Raw genomic sequence first — 19,347 nt, forward strand, 5'->3', positions numbered from 1 at the left:
TATATCATATTTAGATTTATGTACCAACCCAAAATGATCTCTGGTCTCACCCTGGCCACCCCACTGAACATGTTCTAGCTCCGCCACTGGTTGTCTTGCAACGTCTGCGTCTGTACGCGCGTGTGTGTGTGTGTGTGTGTGAGCTGCGGGCTTCTTGACACATGCAAACTTGACCAAGTGTGGAGGAGTAATCCGTCCGACAGGCCTGCTATTATATAGTGGTAATATATCTATATTGGCTACCATTTAAATAGGGGCTGAATATGTTGCAGCGACAAGCAGAAGTAGTTGTGTTGCTTGTTTTATCTTTAACATTGATTTTTTTTGTTCATTATTTTCTCATCTGTCGGGAGGGACAAACCAAATTAATTTGGCTTGACTGCCAATTAGCAGCCAACTACTTAAAAAATGCATCAGAGGAATTTTCCCATTTATTTTCCAGTTCCCTTTCTCACAAAGTTCCTATGTTATGGAGATAAATCATGGTGGTTTCAGTTGTCAATGTTCCATCACCAAAGTGGTTGAGTGATTATCGCCCAATGGCGCTTACCTCATGAGTTATGAAAGGTTTTGAAGGAATTGTAAAGAGGAGCTTACTGGCGATGACAAATAGTAATTGACAGTCCAATTTCTGTATCAAGAAAGAAAGGGAGTAGAGGATGCCACATCAACATTGCTTGATTTCTCTATGGAGAACCTGGATGGCGAGAAGATGGATCTATGCATTGTTCATTTTTCATCAGCTTACAACTGCATGCAGCCCATTATTCTCGCTCGCAGACTTTTTCAAACATCTGGCATTGACTTTGGCATCATACGTTGGCTGGTCGGCTCTCTGAGAATGAGGTCACAGAGAAGCCGTGTTAACACAGCTCAGTCTGAGGCCCTGATGTACAGGATCACAAGGGGGGCACTGTGCAGTCTTTATTATTTGTATCATGTTATTTCAGTATTTCTTTGTCAAGGTTCATAAGTTTGCTGATGATTTGGAGATTGTCAGCTTCTGCAGGACCATGAGGTGTGCGATGGTCCAGTCTTGGAAATTGTCAAAAAATGGTGTGATTACTTACGTTTGCCACTCTGTGTCTCTAAGATAAGAGATGCTCATTGACTTTTGCCGAAACTCTCTTGTCAAGGCAACATCTTGTATCGATGGTATAGCTAGTTAGATATAGAGAGTTATACAATGCAGTTTCTTGGGCACTGTCCTGGATGACAAAATAACTTTTGATGCCAACACTGACTTTCCTTGAGAAAGTTCAGGGGTTTTATGGACACTGATCCCTCTCGAAATTTGTTCGCCAATAAACATGTAATTGTCCCTAGCTTTTTTCTGGTGCAATTTTGGGGAAAGTATCAAATGGCAGTAGATGTCGTCTGAAAATGACAAAGCTATAATGGTAGCCTAAACTCAAGCCACGAGAGGTTGTTAATAACAAATCATACATAGTACAGCATCAAATTAATGGTCCAATGTAGTTCTATAATAACTGGCTCTATAAGGAAAGGCACCATGAGCATATTAGGCCCCACTTCTGGAACATCTGTGGCTGGATGCCAGTCAGCCATCCAGTGAGGAAGCGGCTGACACTGAAAACCAAGCCTAATGGATCCTTCCCGGATGTCAACACTGTAACAGCCTCTTAGCATTGTCTAAAAATGTCACCGCGGAGAGGTCTATATTCAAAAGTGCAGACATCGGCCTTTAGATTGCCCATTTGCAATTACCGTTGCGCTCTCTCCATGTTCATCAATCTCTTTCTCTTTCTTTTCGCAGTGACTCCATATCGGTACCACCTGTTATAATGCGTTTTAGCAGCCACTCTGTTATAAAGTATGGATGCATGCCCCGTCCCTGGCTAACTCCAGCTGTGTGGCACTCAGTAAAAGTGTCCCCCGTGTCTATTTTTTCTGATGTCCCCTCGAGGTTAAGTCAATTGGCCAGTATCTGCTTTAGCTTTTTGGCCCCATGTGTATTTTCCGCTCAGACTGCAGCACTTCACAGCTGTTTTAACCAGGATTCATCCTGATTAAATATGAATGTGTCCTTTCTCTTCTTTTTTTTTTTGCACCACTTACTACATATCCTAACCATCAAATAACCTTCCGTCCCACTGATTAAATATGAATGCATGTCCATTCTCTTTCCCACCATCTCTTTCTGTCCCTTTCTTACCAACACTTACCGTTGTTTTAACTGTGTGTCTCCCTGGCATCAAATATACATGGCTGTCCCCCCTCAAAGTTGTGATCAGAATAAGTACGTTGTGAAAGCATTTTAGACACATTTTTCTTTTTTGTGTGTACACTATATATATATATGTCCACAATTGCAGTTTATTAGGTTACGGTCCTGGAATGATGCCTGTTATGTTTTCTGTGCTGTTAAATACTATTGATGTTTGACTTCATCTGATTCATGGATGTTAAAGAAAAATTAGATTCCTACAGATAAACTCCATCTTGTCTATTTATTTATTTGTACCTGGTTGGGTAATTGTTCTTTGACCCCACTTGAACTATGTGTCACCTTAACGTATCACCTTAAATAAAAACATATTACATAAATGAAGAATATTTAATTGTATGAATCCAATTTTTGACTGTGTATCAAGTCAAGTTGTGGGCTAGAAGAAGGAGGTCATGCAAACTGGTTTTTGCGAAGTATTCAGGAGTGAAGGGCTGCCATTAGCCCATAGCTACAGGTGAAAAGTCTGCCAAATCTGGGCACAAAGTGGGTCACAAATGGCCACTTTCAATCCATTTGGATGATTTGATGTGTCAGCCTACTTTGTGTGTTTAAAGTGGTGCAAAGACATCTTTTGTTGATCCCGTCCTCCATAGTCATTTTTATATTCCCTGCGAGCTGTCACATAGACGAGAGTGGGATAGTTGGCAGTCACTGCAATGTTTTATTAAACAGTAACGTGTGTCTCTGCCATAATGGAACAAAGTAACAACAAAGTATACTTTCTTTTAGGCACTTTATCTAGGTCCCTGATACTTAATTGTCCATGCATTCTCTCTCTCTCTCTCTCTCTCTCTCTCTCTCTCTCTCTCTCTCTCTCTCTCTCTCTCTCTCTCTCTCTCTCTCTCTCTCTCTCTCTCTCTCTCTCTCTCTCTCTCTCTCTCTCTCAGGCAAAAACAGGGTTAAAAACAGGCAACCAAAGTGAAGCTTTGGGAAACTCAATTCCTCATATACATGCGCATATATATATACACACAAATTAGCAGCTCAGAGAGAAGGAAAAACCGCCAGACATACAGTATCTTCCATCACTTTGACATTGAACTAATCCATTAGTGCCTGATGCCACAAAATACCTAACTTATTCTCCCTCCCTCTTTGTCCGCTCCCTTCTACTAGTCAACCTTGTCGCCTCCCAGATATGTCTCCTTCCACCACAGTTAAACAAGGAGAGCATTTATCCATCATCTCCTCTGTGTGATATACAGACAACTTTTCCTTTCCCAAACATTACATTTTTCATTTAGTTATTAAATGTGTTCAATTGATTGATTGATATTGATCCCCATACATGTTGTTATTTGGGTCCTGGATGAATGTATAAAACTTCTTTATTTGGAAGTGGCCATGTTCTAGAATCTTTGGTATACATAACTGCATGGCACCTCTTACATTTAGTTTTTTCAGTTCAGTTGCTCAGTAGATCCTGACAAACATCTTGGTTGTTGCAGACAAGTTGCAAATGGAATGGCTGCCGTGACCATATCCAGCACAGTAAACACAAAATATATCATGTTTGAACAGATTACCCACACAAGTCCAAATCAAATTGTTGCATTCGCCAACCCACTTATCTGTGGCATTGCGGCTTTAGGTTTCAAGGAGCATACTTAGCACACGGAACACTTAGATGTACTAAAAAACTGTTCAATCAAAGTCAACCTCAAAGCCCTGTTGGAAGTCAATAGACATTTTCAAACTTTTTTCAACACTTTTTGAGAGGAAGGATCAACATCGAACATACAAATGTAGAATTGGGACACAAAGAAGTTCTTAGTTCACTCCGCTCTAAGGGTTGCCAGATCGACACTTCAAGGCCAAGCGAGTGTCCCTGGTTCTGGACGCCTACTGAGCAGCGCTTTGTCATGGAGGATTTAAAACGTGTTTTCCTGAGTTGTGTTTGATAAAGTTAAGAAGCGTGCTGTCCGGTCGGGCGAGAAACAGTGGTTTTCAGTAAGATGTGATTCCTATGCCAACAGCGTTAAATAAATACACGCCGCTACAGGTGCTCTGTGCTCTCTTAAAACGATAGCATTTCATTTTCTTTTTAAAAATATGAAGCTAAATTTGAGTTCCCTGTGCTTTGGGCTTTTGCACTAATTCCCAACATTTGAGTATTTATTTATTTTTGGCAGCATATTTGGCACTAGTTTCCTTTAATGAGCCGAGTATTTCTTCCCGTTGGCACACATTCGATAATATTTTGTTAACAACATTTAAATGTTATTAATTATCAGCTTCATGTCAGTTTTGATCAATCAGATCATTCTAGCTAAATGGCCAAAGGAAACATGCATCACCTTAACGAACGACAGGGTAAATAAAAGGCTTTTTTGAGTCGAACATCTCCTGTGAATCCCCTCTCATCCTTTGTACATCAGAATTATCGATCAGGGTCAAATCAATTCAAGCCATTGATTTGCTGAGTCAATCAGACTGATTGCACGTTAAATCAAAGGAACCAGCTTTTCAACCCTGCCTTTGCTTTCTGAAGCTTGCCACATTTTGAAGCAGTTGAACGATGTGAGGGTTCATTTATCGCGTGCCATCAACATCTCATTCCAATGATTGCTCTCTTCTATCCCCTGGTCTGTTCTTCTCTAAGGCCTCCCCATCCTTCACAATTCTTTGCTCTACCTTGGAGTCAAGATCAACTCTGTTATCTCCTCTTCTATAGAAAGCCCTCACCCTATCCAGCCCCTCCTTGCCTGTCCCTCTCTCTGATTCAGGACATTTGCCTGTTTGGTCTTCATTTAATTCTCTCTCTCTCTCTCTCTCTCTCTCTCTCTCTCTCTCTCTCTCTCTCTCTCTCTCTCTCTCTCTCTCTCTCTCTCTCTCTCTCTCTCTCTCTCTCTCTCTCTCTCTCCTCCTTCCCCTCTCTGTCACATGCACATTTTCCTGTTAGTCAGACCTATATCTCAATTAGTAAGGGAATTAGGCAGTGTAACGGTGCGGCTGCCCGTTACTGCAGGCAATGGATAAAAACAGGACTGACACCGGGATTTACAAGTACCCTTTTATTTAACACACACAGAACATTCAAACACATTCATGACGCCACCTGCAACACACAAAAAACATACGTTATGAGGAAGCCGGTCAGGGGACACGGTACAAACAAGGACAACGTAAAAACACTCACGTTACGGTTGCGCTGGCTTCCGGGTGCCGGGGGCTGCCGGAGGACCCGACGTGAAGTCCGGAAGAACATTGGTGCGGTGTGGGGGTGACGTCAGACGGGCGAGACCAAGTGTGTGAGAGGAGAGGGGTGTGTTGGGGTACTTGGGGAATATTTAAGGTGTCAGGGGAGTAGAGGGTAAGGATAGGTTTTAGACGAATAGGTCTGGGGTAAGGTGGGTAACTAGGGGTGGGGATAGGTCAATCGGAAATGTGTAGGGGAGGGTTAATTGAATTAAGAGGGGTATGGGTCAGGCCAGGTAGGATATATTCAGGTCCAAATCATGTAGGTGGGGCAGAAGGGTCTGAGGTGAGCGGGTGACCACACCTGGCTCTTAGATCAGCCAAGGGCTTTATTAGTGCCGAGGGGAGGACCGTTGTTTTTTTCGATTATTGAAAGTTATTTAGAATTATTGATTGTTTTTTTTTGTGTTTATTCATTATTCATTTTTTTTTGCCTCCTGATGGACATTTTTGGTACCGGAATAAATTCAGGCCAACGGCCTTACTAACATCTTTCATACTGCCTCCAATCCTTCCACCGCCGCAAGGCTCATCCTGGTAACAGGCAGAAAGATAGATTATCTCAGTGGTTCTCAACCTTTTTTGGGCAAACGCCCCCCTGACCCTACCCTGATCCTCTGGCGCCCCCCCCCCACCCCCCAATATATTTTTTAAAAAAACTAACAATCCCACTAACACTCGTTATGTTGCTTAAAGTTGTCAATGCATCGTTTTTCATTGATTTTGCGTTGGTCACTAATAGCAATGAATACCCTCTGTGTCGGTTTTGGTGCAAAAAAGAGTCGCGCCTCCCGCGACTGTCGCCGTGCCCCGTGAAAAAATCAATGAATGGCTCGGGAACCACGGGCACCGCGGCCCGGGCAACGCGGACACCGCAAAAGCAGATTGTGTGCAGAGGTCTAATTAGGCATATATATTTTGTATTTGAAATGCAACGGTCTTTTCTTGGAGACTTCGCTCAGAGCAGCTGGAACTGAACAACAGGAAGAGGAAGGAGGAAAACGGGCTATGAAACAAAATTTGATATTTTTTTCTTGCTATGTTACATGTTTGATTGTGTTGTGTTGGTTATTGAACTGGTAACCGAACTTGCGAACTTGGGTTATGTTTATCAGCGTTACTATAGAGATCATGACGATAGCTGATGTAACGGGGGTCCGGGCGTGTGCAGGACCGAACCGCGCTGTATTGCCACTGTTCCACTGCGCATAGACAGTAAAAAGTAGCTGAGACAGTAGAGGGGTTAGAATCCAATTAATGAAAATAGGCTATTTATTTCAGGTAGCCTATTTTTTCACCCAAAAAACAATAAAAACAATAAAATCCCCCCCCAAAAATGGAATCACGTTCCCAGCGCCCCCCTAGGTTGTGCAAACGCCCCCCAGGGGAGGGTAATGCCCCCGTTGAGAAACCATGGATTATCTGAACATCTGCTTTTCATTCGCTCTCACTCTGGCGACAACTCTATCACACAATCACTGTGTTCCCTGCATTCTCTCTCTCTCTCTCTATTCTCACCAAAGGCGTGCATTCGTCATAATTTTTGTCATTCATTCCATAATTTCCACCTCACCATTTCACCTAATTATACTATCCCTTTACATTTTTTCTCTATTTTAACCACTGTCTCAAACACTGCTCTGTTACTTCCTCCAGGCGATTTCGGACCATTTCTATACTTTCTCAGGATGATTCAGTTCTGCTAAAAACTGCTTATAGGCATGAAGAAAGAATAAATAAATATAATTGATCTATATTTTATTATATAATTTATATAATCAGGGGTGCACATAACTAGTACGCAAGTACGCTTGTGCGCCTATAATCAGCGATACGTAACGTCACTTCCACGCTTTTGCATAACTAACCGTAAGGTCATCAAAACAAAACTACTCGTGTATCTTGTCACCACTCAATGGAGTAGACTGCTGTGGAAAATGTTGAAAAAACAAAAAACATTGAGCAGCTACTTTAGCGTTTCGCCACCTGCAAAAAAAAGGCAAACGTAAACAGTTTTTTCCGAAAAGTGGCTCGAAATGAATGATGGTCACACTGAAATGGGGTGCAACCACATCAAGCAGACCGAACAGGTGCGTTTTATATAGGATAAAAAATGTCAAACACCCACTGTTCGACAAACATGAAAAGAGCAAGCAGCATGTTACTGTTGCACAAGCTATCGCTAATAAACAAGCTAGCCAAGAAGAAATATTCACTCACCCACTTGCTTAAAGGCGAAACAAGCTGAATGAAGAACAGCGGCAAGCCCTGTGCAATGTTTTTCTCCTCGCCTTTCATAAAGCTAAACATGCACGTCCCATGTCTTCCTATGCTGAGGATATTCCTTTACTGAAGCGGGTAGGATTAAATGTTGGGTTTGCATATCACTCACGTGAAGGGGGGACAAGGATAATGCAGACCATCGCGCGAACCATCAGCGAGGAGTTGAGGCTGGGGACTGCTTTTTGATGGATCGGAGGACATCCCAAAAACTGAGCAGGAGATAATTTACATTGTGTCCGTGTCGGGCAACGAGAGTTTACGTCTGACTTTCTAGGGCTGATTGAACTGGGTGCTGACCGAACCGTGCAGGCAATAACAGACGGGCTTGTACCTTGAAGCTTTTTCAGGATGCAGGCTTGGATGACTGGACGACAAAGTTGGCCGCCGTGTGCACGGACGGGGCTGCCGTCAACGTCGGTGTGTACAACGGAATTGTGCCAAAACTACGCCGGCTGGCTACGGTTGGAGTCTGGAGACTCCCTTGTGCACATTCTGTGCACCACGCAGACACTGGAGAACTGTGCAAAATCAGCTGATCGCAACGTTCCTTACTGTGAGACATTCAATCGCTGCGTGGTCAAGCTTCTGCAGTTTTATTTACAAAAAGGGGAGCAAAAAACACTGCTGTGCTTATGAAGTTGTGTATTGAAATATCTTGGGATATCCTTTGTTAAACTGGGTAAGTTTCATAACATCAGATGGTCTGCATGGAGGCATGAAATGCTGTTAAAAATATCAAGACTATTGCCAGCCATTAAAATGCAGTTGGTTACAAGTGACTTTGAGCCTATCAGCATAGAGCGTTTTCATTGTTTTCTTTCCAACATGCTTGACATTGGCAAAAAATGTAAAACCACATCCATTAGGTTTCAGAAGGAAAATCTGACCATTGGAAAATGTAAGGATGAACTCATGGTTGCCATTGGACAGTTCATGTTGAAGATTAACCGAGATATAAAACACTTAGACTAATTCAAGAGAGAGAGTAGAATGAAAACGAGGGGTCCGGAGCAAGAATTGACAAAAGACTTTATCGTGCAGAAAAACAACAACGACAACAGCCTGAGTGGGTTTGCAAAGTCACTTCTCGTCAACAGATTCCAGCCTCTTCTTAAACACACAATAGCACAGTACTCAGCAGTTTCTTGTTTTTTAGGTGTCCACATATAATCAAACACAAATTCTTCTAAACAGATGGTCACCGAGATAGTCTAGGACCCAGGAAGTGGAGTCAGCATACATCGTGTCAGTAGCTTCCTGCTCCTGGGGGGTTGCGCCCCAACCCCTGCTCTGACCCAAGACTCCCAGGCCTCGTGACCAGCCCTGGATCAAAATCCAAGGCGCTTTACATGTTTTCTACCATTAGATATATAGGCCTAATAATAATCATAGCTTACCATAGAATATAATCATTAATTTCTACCACACATCCCCCCTTGTTGGGGCCAATAAGGTTCCAACAAATTACTTGAATTATTGCTAAGCCTATATGCTACTAAGCCCTTGCCAAATTGACACCACATCTGGTCATCGGTAAAAACCTCAGAGCTTTGACAGGGATTTCAACCTGTTTTTAGGCCAAAAAGATTTACCAAATGCAGTGTATTATTAACACTCTAATCCCTACAAGTTGTTTCATATGTAATCATAAAACCTTTCTAATCATAATAACACAATATTCTATATTCATCATGCAACTATATCAAATGTGTATCTAGAATACCTACATAATAATCATAAACAGCATAATAATCAATAATCATTCAGCATGCATTGAAAATTGGCATTTCAAAAATATGTGACACCATATTATACATAAAAAATTGACATAACATACATTCAATAATGTGAAACATAATAAAAATGAAAAACTAAGATTGTCAACAAGCTTGCATGGATTTGAATAGCTCTGATTATCGTCATATACCGGTATACTATATAACGTGGGGGGTTTGGGCATCGTGGTTGTTGCTTCTGTTTGCAGCCACCAGCCCTGAAACCCATTAGTCCAATGTCCATTTGTTCACACTGTCTGAAATGGTTGTGGTTCACATGAGGGGTCTGATTCTCACATTCCGGTTTCCCCATAGAGCATCCTCTCCCAGTCACCCGACTCCTCTATGCCAGACACCATTTCATTGAATTAAATTGGATATGTAATTCACACTGATCTTTCCTATGCACATGTTCATGATTCTGGCGGAAGGTTAATGCACATAACGGTTGGTTATCCGACATAACAGTAAACACAAATTCATTAACTTGGTCTCGCGGTGGTATCTGAGTATATAAGACAGTTTTCCCTTTGTTGTCAATTAGTCCTGAATGATTTTGGGCCGGATTATCCTGTGTTCCTCTCTGGCTTTCTTCAGTAGGCCTATCACCCCCTAATACCTGGCCCTTCCAGGTTTGTGTTGTCCCCGTGGTTTCATCCTTCCTCGGGGTCTGTGCTTGTGCCAGCGAAATCTGGCACAACCCGTGAAGGATCAGAAACAGGCTCCCCGTTTTCAGCATCATCATGCTGTTGTATCTCTTGGCTCGACTGGATCTGGTCCTGGGGCAGCTGGTCAGCCCCACGTGTGTCTGCGTCTGGCTCCTCCTTCTCACGGTCGTCTCTGGCTTTGGGTTGAGCAGCTTTTGTGCAGTGGTTGAGATGATACCACGTGGCACTTCCTTCCACTTGGATGGCTGTTGGTGTTGCGCTGGTGACTTTGTATGGTCCTTCTCTCCTGGGCTAGTTCCACTTTCTCCTGAACATCCTGAGATACACTTGGTCACCTGGCTCCACCCCCCTTGGTGGCTCCTTCTCCAACTCTGGAACTCTGTCTTTCTCTTGTTGAAAAATAAGCCTGTGTATGCCAGTTAGTTGTCCCAAATAGCGTCTTAATTCAGTTTCCAATTGTTCTAATGGAGGTCCTTTATGAGGCCCTCGAATGACAGGTGAAGACATGGGTCGACCCGTAAACATTTCATGCGGGGTTAGATGCGTCGTTCTGTTAGTTTTCATGCGATAACTCATTAGTGTCAGTCGTAGTGCATTAGTCTTTTAATTTAGTACTCTAATTTAATTTTGTTAATCTTTGTCTTAAGTGTCCGATTCCTCTCTGCACCATACCTTGTGGTTTGAGGAATGTAGACACAGCCTAATCTTTGTTTGACATGCAGATGTTAAATCACTTGTTTGAGTGTTTTCTGAATAAACGCAGCTCTATTGCCTGAGCTAATTTGTGACGGAATTCCAAACCTTGGCATGACTTCTCTAGTCAGAACCTTGATTACCGTAGCCGCACTTTGGTCTTCTGATGGGACTGCTTCTACCCATCTGTTGAACACTGTTTTTTCAAATATTTCACACTCATTTAGCTGGATGTTAATCATTATTTGCAAGTATGGTGAAGAAAAACCTTGTTTTCAAAATTTTTCCTAATTCTCCTCAATACCTCCCCCCTTGCGCAATGGTCAAAACCATACGCATTAAATGATAAACAAATCTAATAACGCCGTTGGTGCACCCAACGTCGAAAGTCTAACCTTAAGCATCAGTTAACTGAAACCAATCTTTTGGGAAGGGAAATCGAAACCAGTATGTCCAAATCCTAAGCCCAATATGGGTGGGTTTACCATCAGCCGCCCGAAACCACGCTGTTCCGAAGCCATGCACTAAACCGAAAAAACATACATGCATTAGTGGCCTTCTATGCCACAAAGGTAAAATAAAATGAAATAAAACGCGACATGCCCCGTTTCAAGACGACCTCTGCTGCCAGAGCTGACATATCTGACTCCTGTTCCCCCTCCACCTTTCATCAGCCGGCTTTTCCTATGATGGTTGCAGTCCGTCACTCCATGATCAGGTGAGCCAGTGCTCACAGTGACTCTGCCAAGTAATCGTGACTGTGCCTGAATTAGGTTGTCCCGGGCTTCAAGGTGGGATCTTACCCGTCGTTGGCTAACCAGCCTTCCATACTGGCTTATTGCAGGATGCCGTACCTGGGATACGATCAATCCCCACCTATATGGTGGTATAGATCGCAAAGTGGAGGGATGGAGACAGAGTCTTCAGCCGCATCTGCCTTATGCAGCCATATGTGTGCGTCATGAATGCACATCAGGGCGACTATAAAACAAAATATAATTTATCAGTTAAAATTATTAAAGTGTTGCAGCAGTATTAGTGGCATTTGAAGGTAAACCCACTACTTCCGAATCCAATTTGACAACATAGCATGTATGTCTCCTTCCCAGCAGATGTAGCGTCAATCCACCTATTGTCCTTAACTAGGGAGATGTGAAAGAAAACAAAAATCACAAGATTAAAACTTGCATCTTCAATATTGGGCGACTCACTTTTGTTTTAACCGTTACTCAAAATCACAATTCTCTTCATAATCCTACCCGATTGCCCTTCACTATCTATTCAAATTGGACGACCTAATTAAACCTTTTATTCTACCTATTGCTTGCATTTAGTGTTTTCCATATTTTGATTCACTACTATACCAAACCCAAATCCTCTATGTTGATCTTAACTAGTTTATTCAACACTGAATTGATACATTGTTTCTATTTAGTAATTAACCATATTGTTTTATCTAAAGTATGCTTGTGTATCCCCTTGTGTATTCAGTCACTTGGAGTAGGAGAGGATTCTCCCCTACCTCGGCAGCCCTGACACACACATGAGAACAGGCTCACACACACCCTGTCTCATTTTATTTTACTTATTTATTTTAAATTACATTTGTCATTGTGGATAACCTAAATTTAGAAATTTGGATAACGTTTTATCATACTTATTTGGTCTAAATTTTAAGTATTGCCGATTGTTTTTTCTAAATTATAAGATCACTTTTAATAAATTGTCTATTACTTATCATAATCTTGAAGGAAATATTTTATTTGTGTTGTTATCTTAGCACCTAGACCTCGTCAGGTCCAAGCACCAAAATAACATCCACCTATCCACGCAGAGTCCATGGGTTGGGTCCGCTCCTCGTTTGATGAGTCACTTTACCCTGGCGCCATTGAACCCATTGACTCCTGTGGAGTGTGGTGTGCAGACAATTTTTAACGCTAATTGCTCATGTTTGAGTCTAAATAATTATTCCTAATGTAACTTACTCAGGGACACATCAACACTCAGCTAGGAGGAGATGGGGATCGAACTAGCAACCATTCGGTTACAAGACACCCTCTACTTCCTGAGCTAAACCGTCCCCCAGCCTCCTCTCCGCTGATTTATTACCTCTGCGTTGGTCCGCATCCGCCCTTTTTGCTTTCTTTACATTCCTCTCCCTTCTCCAAACACCTTCTCCCTCTGATCCAACCTGTTGTCTCACCAGTGCTCTGTGTACCAAGATGTAATGATCTATACCACATGGTGTTCCGACGCGATGCAGAGTCTCCAAGAGCCACAGAATCACCAATCCCAGTGGTGGTTCTATGTTTTCTCTAAAACAGTGGACATAGGTTACATTCAGGGACCAAATACAGAGTACATCCAAACGCACAAATAATCTATTCAGTACAATGCAAATTCAGTCTCTTTCTCTCTGTTGTCTCTCTGTCCAGCCCCACCTGCGGGTTTTCCTTACTTACGTTCCTTCTCTCTAACTCTCTTTACCTCTCTTTATCTACTTCCTTTGCTTTCATAAATCTCCATAACCATTTTCACTTTCAGTAATCCTTTCCTTTCCTTTCTGGTTTGTTCGTTTTTTGGACACACTCCAAAACTAGATTATTAATCTTAAAAGGCCATCGAAAGATATGAATGTCCCCAAAGAAAATTCTAACCGGAAAGCCTTCCCCATTACCGCCACTTCTCGTTACCAATCTACACACTCTTCCTCTTCTCTGTCTCACTCTTCACAAATCACTTCATCTGTCCCCTCTATCTCAACTCAATGCTAACTCTTTCTCACTCACTCACTCACTCACTCACTCGCTCACTCACTCACTCACTCACTCACTCACTCACTCACTCACTCACATATACAACTTAGAATAAGAATGGAGCTATACCTATGACTTGGAGCTGTCATAGGTATTAACTGCGTGTGTTCCGAGAATCCCAAATTTTGGTGAATTTTCCTGCCAGGGGGAGGTGAGAGGCATAATTTGGACCTACGCAAGTGTAAGTGGCTCCAGTGTGGGCCATCATTGGCGTGCCTCTATACTTTATCAGAACCTGCAGTATTGGTTCCTTATCAGCTTGTTTTGTGATTGCTACAAGCTGACCCTCCCCCTGTGGATTCTCTGAGCACCCCTAGTATCCCTGTCCCATAAAGGGACCCTGCTGTCCCCGGTTGTAGTTCCCTTGATCCTGCCTCCCCTGATTACCGTTGCCCTGTCCTTGCTTTGGTGGAAAAGGGTTAATCAAACAATCTTTCTTAATATGTCCTTCCTGGTTGCATCCAAAACATATTAAAGGACCTCTGCGTTGTCCTTGGAATCCCTGCTGTTGATTATTTCTATACTGTCCTTGGGACCCCTGTTGCTGATTCTGTCTATTTTTATTTGTGGGGTTCCCATAATTATGGATGTGCACATGTGTAACAGGTGGAGTAGGTGACAGTTGGCTCTGAGGCTGTTGTACTGGGAGAGAAAATGCCAATCGTGGATGTTGGTTTTGAAGTGCGCCCTGCTGGGCGGCTTGCGAATTTACTGCAGCTGGTTCTAAAACACCTGCCTGTCTCTTCTTATCTCTTTCCTTCCTTGTGAGATCTTCCAGCTGAAGCTGATATAGCTTCCTCTGGAGCTCTTTGCTTTGTTCCTGTGTTCTTTGTTTATTCTGACGATATTCATCCACTGCATGAACTAAATGGTCATTAAAATTTCTATGAGATCCTGATGTAGACAGTCCAACCACATCCTCTAGCTTGGCTTTGATTGAGCTAGGTAGAATCTCTATCACAGAGTTTCTGAACATGACCGAAAACACAGGATGGATCTCAGGATTCTCATTCGTCTCCAAGCGCCATCTGTCCACTTGGGCCTGGAGGTAGGATGCAGGATTCTCTGTGTCGTTGATAGGGAGACCTCTCATGTTTTTATGATCGATATGGGTCGGAAACTCCCTTCTGAGTGTGGCCCACATCGCCACTCTGTAATGATCAAGTGTAGTCTTATCATATTTTCCATCCAGTATATTCAACCCTCCATTCCTCAGTACAAACTCCATTTTAGATAACCCCAATACTCTTGCTAACAGAGCTTTCAGGTCCCCCACTGCCATTAGCTTTCCCACTGTGAGTTCCTCAAATGTTCTAATCCATTTAGACGCCCCGTTATGTATGTTAGGGAGTTTAGCAATGACTCCCTCCAATTCCTGTGAACCCCACGGTTGATAATGGACCTGTTGTCCTTCGACTAGAATAGGATAGTTCCCAGGGAGGGTGTCGGGTGCCTTTTTTCCCCTTTGCGATTTCCTTAGTTTCTCATTTAACTCGAGTGGTGTGGGGCTTAGTACTGATATACTGCAGCCAGGCTCCTCTGTCGCTGGGCTCTCACTATACCCCTCCCCCTTGAGTTTAGTACTCTTTTTTGTTTGCCTTTTCTGAGACTTCGTCCTCGTCTTTGTGTTTTTTCCTCTCCTTTTCTTTCTAGGAGAAGGCCCTTCGCAAATTCGCTCATTACCATCTTTCACATCTTTATTACTGTGCTCATCACCACTTGTCTCATCTTCGTCCTCATCCTCACTCTTACTATAACTAGTGTCAGCATTGCTACACTCTTCTCTTGCTTTCCTAATCCCCTCATAACAGTCCATGTGTATGGGTGCGCCCCTATTCCCCTGTGTGTTACACTTATTATCTCCTTCATCTAGTGTGACTTCCCCTTTAATTTCTACGTTGCCAGTTAACAGTGGATACATCTTATTTGGTTTGTACGGCGGTGGCTCAAGCTTCAGAGGCAAAGGTTGAGCCTCTTCTTTCTCTGTGATTATTTTTCTGGCCACTCGTTGTAATGAGCGCCACCTCTCTCCCTCCTCTTCGAACAAAGCTAGCACTAACCTTTCCCTGTCCTTCTTCGCTAAGGCTGTTTTTCCACTTCTGTTATCTATGTAACTCCTTATTACTACCTCCATGTCCCGATACATTGTTGGATCAAAAGTCCCTCCCATGGGCCATATAGTACCTGCTACTTCTGTCCTTTCTTCCCAATTCTCAGAGATCTTTTTCATCTCACCTTTGAGCAATAGACGGTCTCTACTCAAAATCTCTACCGCTGTTGGTGCCATTTTTAATTATTACTTTATTACTTTATTTATCTATTCTGAAGTACACTATTTATTAATACAATTTATTTGAGTTTATTCTGCTAGTTATTTTCTATACTTTATTATCTCTAAGCTACAAACGTGAACTCCTCCCCGGCGCTCGTCTCCCTCCCTGCTTTGCAGGCTCCTGCTCGTCCCCTGTGTGATTGCTCGTGCACGTGCAGTTAGTCAGCGCGGCGATGTCAAAGAAGATTACACATTTATTCAATACTTCAACAAATTAACTTTTCTCTATCCGTCTAATTTATTTATGATTATCAACTAAATTTAAACAAATTAACTATTCTCTGTCCGCCTAATTTATTTATGACAGAATCAACAACAACAAAAAATGAACCGGGTCGTAAAAACCTCCGAGGTAACTTAATCCTAACACGACTTAAATACAGACAATAAGCCGGTTCATACAATTTCTTTATCTTATATTGAAAAATGTCCGAATTGTTTGTAATTAATTACAAATAAAAAGTTGACCGAGCGTAGAAACTGGCCTTTTGATTAAAATATGAACGGTCGGATGGCACTCCAAACAACAAGCCTATTCTTCCAAAACAATGGCTGAACACATAACACTCGACCAGATCACGAACAAACAAGAGACTCCTCAAAATACCAACTCAAACGGTACTCCAATAAAGAAACTTCATCTATTCAAAAGCGCGAGAGTCTGCTTTCTCAGAAGATGCCAACATCGGAACTAGAAATTCACCAGTCGACATCCCAAGCAAACCTCTAAAATAAAAATGAATTCATCAACGGCAATGAATTCCAACAGACAAGAAACTTATCTATTCAAAAGTGCGAGAATCTGCTTTCTCAAAAATGCCAATATCGGAACTAGAAATTCACCAGTCAACATCCCAAGCAGACCTCTAAAATAACAAAAGTGCGAGAATCTGCTTTCTCAAAAATGCCAACAATGGAAATTCACCAGTCAACATCCCAAGCAGACCTCTAAAATAAAAAGTGCGAGAATCTGCTTTCTCAAAAATGCCAACAATGGAAATTCACCAGTCAACATCCCAAGCAGACCTCTAAAATAACAAAATGAATTCATCAACGGCAATGAATTCCAACTCAACTCTCTGTGATTCTCTCAAACATCCAACAGGCACTTCAATCGACCTGCGGACCTGTTACTGTCCTATTGGAACTTTCCCACTAATTCGATCCTCTAGAATACAGCCACAGGACTTTATAATAGGTCTACTTGACCAAAACCTCAAAACTTAAAATAACAACAACTCGTATCAAAAATAGGGAACCACACAGCGTCTTGGTCATTTAGAACCACAGCGCCTAGGGCTTATGTGCGCGCGCACGTCAATCTCTCCCGGAGCCCCCGTATCTCTCACTCGCTCATTTATCTATAATTTCGGTTCGTTTGATCGAAGAGACACTTTACCTGCTGCTCGGCGTTCAGACGGGGCAAGAACAGATCAAACGACTCTATCCTATATATGGCAAGACAACTTACCCTTGAGCTCTGGTCGTATGATCCGTTCGCGTCCCGTCCTCTGGCCCGGCAGCTGGCGAGTCCCTATTTCCTCCTGTTCGCGACGCCAAATATGTTGAAGATTAACCGAGATATAAAACACTTAGACTAATTCAAGAGAGAGAGTAGAATGAAAACGAGGGGTCCGGAGCAAGAATTGACAAAAGACTTTATCGTGCAGAAAAACAACAACGACAACAGCCTGAGTGGGTTTGCAAAGTCACTTCTCGTCAACAGATTCCAGCCTCTTCTTAAACACACAATAGCACAGTACTCAGCAGTTTCTTGTTTTTTAGGTGTCCACATATAATCAAACACAAATTCTTCTAAACAGATGGTCACCGAGATAGTCTAGGACCCAGGAAGTGGAGTCAGCATACATCGTGTCAGTAGCTTCCTGCTCCTGGGGGGTTGCGCCCCAACCCCTGCTCTGACCCAAGACTCCCAGGCCTCGTGACCAGCCCTGGATCAAAATCCAAGGCGCTTTACATGTTTTCTACCATTAGATATATAGGCCTAATAATAATCATAGCTTACCATAGAATATAATCATTAATTTCTACCACATTCACACTCCTACTTGATGGTGAAGGCCACTACAGGACGCACACTGTTTCTAATGCTGATGCTGACAGGGACAAGACAAACATACTCAGGGGGTTAATTCAAGAGTTTGAAACCAGATATGACTCCCTAAAGTCATGTGATCATTTCTTGGTGTTTGATCCTTCAACTTGGCCCTGGATATGCAAAGCCTCCACAGTTTTGGCAACACAACAGTTTGCACCATTCTTCAGAAATATGAGGCCACAACTGTGAGAGAATGGATGTGTTTAAAGCAAGCAGGAAAACGCTTGGCAGCCAATTGCTTGGTCCAAGTAGTCAATACAAGTAATCCAGATGTGTACTCCAGCATCAACAAGGTGGTTTAACTGTCTCTTACACTGCCTTTGAGCAGTGCAGCTTGTGAAAGGGTATTCTCACATCTCAATATAATCAAAACTAAGTACAGATCACGCCTGTCACCTGCTCGTCTCTCAGCCCTGATGCACATTCACATGTCAAAGAAAAGCAAAGAGACATTTGACCCAAAGCCAGCTGTTGACCCGTGGATGGAGACTGCAAGTCGGAGGCTCAACCAGGGTGGTGCATCTGCAGTAAGTGCATCATCTACAACACAAGAAGCTGAAGGAGAGGACAGTGAAGGAGACACAGAGGAGGACAGTGAGGAAGACCGCTAAATGTGGGGTGAGTACCAAACACCATCTCCTGGTACTCTGAGTACTCCTGAGTAACTCCCTAAAAATATTATGTGCACCCCTGTATTTAACGACCATCGGAGTGACCAATGCAAGTAGCTAGCTCCTGAAAAAAATGAAATGACTCAACCATGCTATTATGGACTTAGAGATGGTAAACCCTGATGATATCTACATAAAGCTGTACCTTGGATCAGACCCTTATCAGTCTCCCTGGAATAAAGTCCATTAAAAAACGGATCACATGGTTAATTTAACCCACCATTCAGCAGGGTAAATATATTTCTTGTCATATTTCCTATCTGTAGGATTATTCCTCCTCGCTCTAGATAGATCTATCTCGCCGGCTGAACATTAATTTATTTCACGGTGGCAGGAAAGTATAATTGCCCTATATTTGTAGCATGCCATAGGATCTTTCCCCGTCCAATTAACACTAACACAAAACTAATTTTAGAATTAAAAAAAACATTGGATTTCAGTTTCACAACTGTTCAATCAAAGTGAGTGCAGTTTATTCGTGCCCTACATGCATTGTTACCATAGAGATGCGAGGAGGACTACTAAACAGAACCATGAAACT

General features: G+C 42.5%; 1 protein-coding gene across 1 annotated transcript; it reads right to left on the bottom strand.

The window, feature by feature from the left end:
* Positions 1-12,676: 12,676 nt before the first annotated feature.
* Positions 12,677-18,065, bottom strand: LOC130404598 (uncharacterized). Its single transcript, XM_056609415.1, has 2 exons — positions 17,043-18,065; positions 12,677-16,962 (listed from the first exon to the last, which is right to left on the bottom strand). Exon 2 carries the CDS (start codon positions 15,969-15,971, stop codon positions 13,998-14,000), a length of 1,974 nt encoding a protein of 657 aa, XP_056465390.1. The 5' UTR covers positions 15,972-16,962; positions 17,043-18,065; the 3' UTR covers positions 12,677-13,997.
* Positions 18,066-19,347: the final 1,282 nt, after the last annotated feature.

This window comes from Gadus chalcogrammus, chromosome 15 (assembly GCF_026213295.1).
Source record: "Gadus chalcogrammus isolate NIFS_2021 chromosome 15, NIFS_Gcha_1.0, whole genome shotgun sequence".
In the NCBI taxonomy this organism is placed as follows: Eukaryota; Metazoa; Chordata; class Actinopteri; order Gadiformes; family Gadidae; genus Gadus; species Gadus chalcogrammus.

Bases quoted from the DNA above. Each gene is read 5' to 3' on its own strand.
- LOC130404598 (XM_056609415.1), bottom strand. From the start codon at position 15,971: ATGGCACCAACAGCGGTAGAGATTTTGAGTAGAGACCGTCTATTGCTC.